At 40.7% G+C, this 6791-nt stretch overlaps 1 protein-coding gene across 1 annotated transcript; it reads left to right on the top strand.

Annotated features, from left to right (window-relative positions):
* Nucleotides 1-214: 214 nt before the first annotated feature.
* Nucleotides 215-6559, top strand: LOC108786348 (sodium/hydrogen exchanger 9-like). Its single transcript, XM_018555619.1, has 4 exons — nt 215-302; nt 968-986; nt 3899-4004; nt 6305-6559. Exons 1-4 carry the CDS (start codon nt 215-217, stop codon nt 6557-6559), a joined length of 468 nt encoding a protein of 155 aa, XP_018411121.1.
* The last annotated feature ends 232 nt before the right edge of the window (nt 6560-6791 follow it).

Raw genomic sequence — 6791 nt, 5'->3', positions numbered from 1 at the left:
TAGTGCACCGAGCTTGACCCTGAGATACATTTTTGGTGCAGACTTAAAGAAGAACTCCAGGCATATTAAACATTAACCCTTACAGTGGGGCTACTCCTCAATGCAAGGGTTAAGTATTAATTTTGGTTTACAGTCTAGAATAAAAAAATATATACTCACCCAGTCCCGTCTGGCTGCTCGACCAGCTTATTCATCCCCCGGTTCCAGCCGTCCAATGACCTTGTACGTCCTCATGTCTATTCACTTCCATTGGAGTGAGGGTGCCAAGGAATATTCCACAGCTGAAGCAGAATGGGACAGAGGTGAGTGGTCACCACCTTGGAACCTAGGATTGAGTGAGTATATAGTCTGTATTTTAGACTCTAGACCAAAATAAGCAGTTAACCCCTTCAGTATGAGGGTAGTCCCACTGCAAGGGTTAATTTTTACTATGCCTAGAGTTCTTCTTTAAGGAAAAATGGAGAATGTGAGTTTTATAGGTTGTCAGGGGAGAAAAGTGGCGCTGTAGGTTTTAAGTAGTGAGAGAGATTAATATTGTAGGGCATACTGTGCCACAAGCAGTGAATGCTTGTATTAACAATTTGTTTTCACAGCGCAGCCTGAAATAGCACTCATCCCATTATTTCTGATAAGTGTTTTCACAATTGACTATTTATTATTTGTATTTTCCCCAACAAATTTATATAGGTAAAAAAAAAAGAATTTAAATTCAGGAGGCTTACACAATATTTGCTTTTTGTGCACAGAAAGTGCCAATCATTCAACCATTAGCTGTCACTGTAAAGTAGGTTTCTAACAGGGGGTCCATCTAAATCAGCCAACAAAGAATTAAAATTGTCCGTCCGTTTTTTTACTACGGGCGGACGGCAAGAGGTTAAACTTGCCAATAAAACCAACCATATGCTGCAAATAATGGCAAACTGATGGTTGAGTGGTAATAATTGGCCCCATGCTAGTGTTTCTTCAGCTCTCACTGGCTTCACAGTGTAAGTAAGAAGTAGAAAATGAAAAATGGAAGAAACTCATATGAATGTCTTTATAACTCATTTGTGTTTGGAGACACGGTGAATACTTTTAAAAGGCCAAGATTCATATATCGGTTTTCATGCTTAAGCTTTTTAGTGATAACATATTTAATCCCAGCCCATCATTTCATATAGTATTATAAAGGTACACTTTTTGTAAGTGCGTATAACATATCAAACCAAATATGTATCAAATTACAAAACCTACTTTGTTGTAAGTGATAGCCAGGATTTGGTTGTAATTGGAAATCCCCAGACATCCAAAGAAACTGCACACCACAGCGCTCAGCTGACCCCAGTTCAAAAATTCTTCCACATCAGTATGTCGGAAGAAAGGCTGCCATCCTTCAGGCCACTGGGAAGTATCCTCACAAGATATGTAAAACAAGTAAAAACAGACAGCGCCTTCTCTTCGTGTAATCACATTTTATTAAATCGAGTAAAAATATATGTCATAAAATACTACTCACATGTTAGCATATGGAATGAAAATAGAGATGCAATGCGAGTCCCAGAAAAGACCAACTAGCTGGCACATTTTGGGGGAAAGATTCCCCCTTCCTCAGAGCTAGTATGTTGTAAAATCATACAGATATATATACTGGGTATAGATCATGTGACATCACCACAGAGCCAATCCGCAACATCAGTCTGTTCGCCTATCAGTAGCATCAAGCTGTTAACCAGCTGTTAAATGGAGAGGTTGCTAAATGCAGGGAAAGACATGCCCACGAAATGCAGGGAAAGACATGCCCACGAAAAAACATCTGCGGGAGGGGGGGTGGAAGTGCATTGAAGTCAATGGCACCGCAGCCACGCCCCCAGTGCAATCGCCGCACCAGGAATGCAGGCACATTAGTGCCTGCATTCCGGTCCAGTGCGATCTGCAAAAATGCTGCATTTTTGCAGATCGCTCTGGACCGGAACACAGGCATTAATGTGACTGCGTTACGGGAGCGGGCGATCACACTGAGGGCGTGGCTGCGGTGCCATTGACTTCAATGCACTGCCACCCCCCCTCCCGCAGATGTTTTTTCGTTGGTAGATCTCATTGAGCTCGTCATTTGAAAAGTAGAACTCCAGACGAAAAATTGTGGGCGCCCCTGTTCTACAGCATCTAATGACTTCAATGCACCACCACGCCCTCTCCCGCAGGGAACCGGCCGGCTTGTGTTCCAATGCGTTCTAGAGGCCGAACACTCTGGAACGCAAACTTTGTGGTGTGAACCGGCCCTCTCTTCTCTCTCTCTCTCTCCCCTGTTTCTATCTGCTGTCTCTTCTCTCACTTTCTGTGCTGTCTTTATTCTCTCTCTGCTGTCTCTTCTCTCACTTTCTCTGCTGTCTCTCTCCTGTCTGTCTTTTCTTACCTTTACTGCAGCAGCTTCCCAAGTCTCCTCTCCTTCCCATCTGCGGCGTCTGACACATTCAGCCACACAAGCACCGCGGGAGGACAGGACACAGTTCAGTGAGCCGATTGCGATCTACCTGTTTTCGCTTTGCGATCTACTGGTAGATTGCGATCTACCTAATAGGCACCCCTGCTGTAGAAAGTCAAATAGAGCCCATCTTTTCCTTCCTGGGGGGCCTCCAGGAGCTGGGAGGGATGTCACGTCCCACTACATCACTACACCAACACCCCACTCTGGCTGCTTTGGTTGCAAAAAGTCTAGGGACAGCAATACTGTGTGTGTATGTATGTATATATATTGTGAGGGTGTTAGCTCGGCAGCGGGTGTGTTTGACTTCCGGGATGAGTTCACTACACAGAAAATAGGCACAGCAAGCAACGATTTCCATCCTCTTTTCTCGCCCTGGACCCAAAGGAAAATGCTACGGAGAGTAGAGTTATGTCAATAAGCACCACAGTTCTTCGCAACATTTAGGATCTGCATACTAAATACTTACTAAATAGAATTGGTTGAAGTGGGCCTGTGACATCACTGGGCTACACCTAAGACAACTATAAATAAGATAAGTATAAATAATTTTTATTTATGTTTGTGGGAGTGATAATGTAGGGAAGGGGGGGTGGCGAGTCCAGAGTGGGGTGGAGTTGAAAGAATGGAATTGTTCTGATCACTTTAGTGTGGACCTCCTGTTGATATGCCCATGTCATATTGGATATGGTTTGTGTGCCATATACCCCGTCTATCAATCTAATCTTAGATGTTCCCAGAACATCAGGTCCTAGATTTTTTTATTTTTATCCACTTCTTGTGACCATTTATGTCTTTCTCTGCCTTGTAGTTTTTTTATTTTTCATGTATTTTATTGTTCATGTACACTAGGGATACTATATTTGCCAGTTTGTGGCAGAGTTTTATAAATGTATAATAACAAAGGAAGGCTATAAGTATATGACACTATCTGTTTTATATAAACTGAGGAGTAGGAAATGTCTTTATTGTCCAGTGCAGCCAGTTTTGCATTTCAGCTGCCATTTTTCTGCTGTGAGGGAGGATCATTGCCGTACTTATTTTGTACTTTTAGTTATTGGCAGGGTTTTATATTACCATGCAAGGAATGAGGAGTTGCTTATGAGTTGGAAACTATTTTACCTTTTTGGCACACCAGAAAAGCATTGCCTTGGATGTAAATAATGTAAGCAAAGATAAATAGTACAATACCAGCTCTGAACAACTCGGCAATTATTGCCTTACTGTAGACAGTAGTTCATTACATTCTAGAGAAGGTTAGGATTCCCGGCAGATGAGCTGAGCGAGATCATATAATTGTATTTTAGAGCTGTCAGTGAACGTGGCTACCCAGGATCTGAGATGTGAATAAAATGTTTCCTTTTTCAGTGCTTACTAGAAAATAATGTGTATTTTGACAACTTTCTACATTGTTTTATATCTTTAACTGTTACAAAGATACCTCAAGCCAATACTAACACATAGTGGACCTCCTTTGACAAGCACATTACCTCAGTGGTGCAATTCCATCGGTCGAGTGCTGACCAGTCCAAAGGCTTATGCAGTAAGTAATGTGAATGTCTGCAAACTAAAAAATGAATTGGTCTCTTATCAAAATGACTAATAAATTGTCTGTGTTGCCCATAATAACCCGAATCTTCCTTCTTTTTTTTTTGTTAAAGTGGACTTAAACTCTGGGAGCTGTGCCAAAAAAAGGCAAGCAGAGAGCAAAAGACTAGTAATCAGTATTGTCCGTAGGCTCCCTGCACTTGATCCTTTCCCCATTAATTGCTTACCATGCTATGCACTGTGTCTCTATGTGGAGGTGGCCATATTGGTAGGGGAAAAAAGGCTTTTCTTCCTCATGTCAGATGCAAATTCCTCTCCAGCAAGCAACACAGAACTCACCAGAACGCACTCTAAATCCCATGAGACTAGCAGTCTGAGATCTCATACTGCAGATATACAGCTATGAGACTGTGTCTTTAGTAGTTAAACACAAAAGGTACATTTTTCATGGTAGTGTGTGCATGCTTGCTAATATAAGATAGCAAATAATCAGTTTGTGAGTTCAAGTCTACTTTCTTTTTAATAATTTTTTTTATTTACAGTTATTGATTAACCAGAGGTAGTATAAGAGTTTCATAGTACAACCAATTCAACTGTATTTAAAACAAGCCTAATGAGGCACATAACCATCTTAGCAGTGCAAAAGAAATATTCTGTTTTATTAGCCAAAGTATAAGCTCAGAGCAACAGTTGGGAAGCAAAGGAGCAGGGTAGTAGGTGTGGCGAGTACCTAGGGGGTATAAGAAAAATGAGGGGGAAAAAAGTAAAGGGGGGTTAGGGAAGAAGTTTGAGGGGGGAGTGGATGAGGTAGGAGGGGTAATATAAAGGGGAGGGAGGCTTATTGGGGTTGGGTCAAGACCACATAGGTCAAGGAATGATGGATTCGAATTGTGAGGAGAGAGCAATCAAATTCTGTAGTAAGTAGTGTGTGATTCAGGGTTCCCAAATTTTATGAAGTTTAGGTAGCCATTTTCTCGAAGGTTATGCAAAGATTGACACAAGATTTAAGTTCCTTGAAAGGAATGACTTGGTTTTTCCATTACATAGTAGTAAAGACATGGTAAACAACACTATGATTTGGTGCAGTCCACTGCTTCTTTATTTAAAAGAGCTTCTACTGGGTTTTTCAGATTGGTATATTTAAAAGAGTGTAGACTACTTGGTAAGTACGGGACCAGAAACATTTACTCTTTGGACAATCCTACCTTATGTGTCAGAACGTGCCCTTGACACTGTGATCCCTGAAACACTGAAAGAGGTAGCCAAGGATAGCATGTGTAGTTTTCATATAATTGGTTTCAGTTGCAAGAACTTTGATCAAGGTTATTGCAGTAATAAGCCAAATGTCTTGCCAGTCCTCTTGAGAAATAGGTGTCCCCAGGAAGTTTTTTTATTCTTATTCTTTGCACTGAAGGAAAGTAGGAAGATAGTAATTGTGGGTATATAGTGGAAATATGGCGGGGGGGGGGGGGTGGGGCCTTACAACAAATCTGTTCAAATTAGGTTTATGTTTGAAAAAAGACATATAACGTTTTATTTGCACATACTGAAAAACGTACACTGAGGTTGTAGCATGTGAGCCATAAGTCCCAGTCACCATTTTAAAACTGCACTGGCATAGTGGCAACTGTTGTTGTTGCAATGATGTTTAGCAATGGCTTCTGTCTGCACTACAACATTTTTTGTACAGTTGTAATAAAAAAGTGTGGGAAAAAAATCTACTGTCATTATTAACAACGTGCCAGTTAGGTCAAACTATATTTATATACTCCACCTTGTAAATCAGCTGAGTTCAGTTTCAATTTTAAACCTGGAGAGTCAGTTTGCTTATGTCTTATGGATTTCTGTTGTCCAGTGTTTGGAATTTGGATGAATTTTATAGCAGATGGATTGGAGTTGTATGGAGTTCCAGTAACTTCCCCATAAATACTGCTTATATTTCTCGGTGGCCCCAGCTTCTATCCACTGGACACTCATGCGTTCATCCTTCACTCTGAGTTTTTTGTTTACTCGCACTGAGAATACAACAGGGTTCCGATTTTCCTTTGTTAGGTCTAAATCATTGAGTGTTTTGGATATATAAGCCATTGGAATGTGCTATACCACACTGGCAATAAGCCTACACTTATCAGTTTTGAGTAAAATCAAGCTTTACTTCATGCATACTGTAAGTCAGACATACAGTATGTCAGTTTGATTACGAATAGTTCATTTAATAGGAATAATAAACAATCTTTTTAGATTCTGTTTATTTTGCTGTCTATTTCTAAAATGTATGAAATTGTGTTTAAACAGGAGGGGCTAAAAGAAGAGGATGCGGACTGCATTGTTAACCATGATGAACTGACAGCAGCTTATGAAGACATAGAGTCGTCATCCAGTATGCCTCACTCTGCACAGCAAGGCAGTGAACAGCCAAGTCCTGTACCAGCAGAGGTCAGAGATAATGTACAAGACGGGGACCTGGGACTTGGGGGATTTGAATTTGCACAGGATAGAACGTCCCATCAAGCTCACATAGAATTCCCAGGAGGGAACATACGGATCTAATGATATTTTTCCTATTTAAGGAAGCACATTATCTTTCTATGAGCAGAAAATCTGTTTAGTATTAAAGGAAACCTGTTCTGTGGATATATAGGGGTTGCATTGCTCACTTCTCTTTCTGAAAACATTATTTCTCTGGCTTCAGTACTTTGAGTCTATGTCCAGGAACAAATGAACATATGAGGAGTTCTGACTGTATGCTAACTTTACTGATTTGCATGCATTTTATGGGACA

This window comes from Nanorana parkeri, unplaced genomic scaffold (assembly GCF_000935625.1).
Source record: "Nanorana parkeri isolate BGI_ZX_2015 unplaced genomic scaffold, ASM93562v1 scaffold205, whole genome shotgun sequence".
In the NCBI taxonomy this organism is placed as follows: Eukaryota; Metazoa; Chordata; class Amphibia; order Anura; family Dicroglossidae; genus Nanorana; species Nanorana parkeri.
This window is presented reverse-complemented; position numbering and strand designations above follow the sequence as displayed.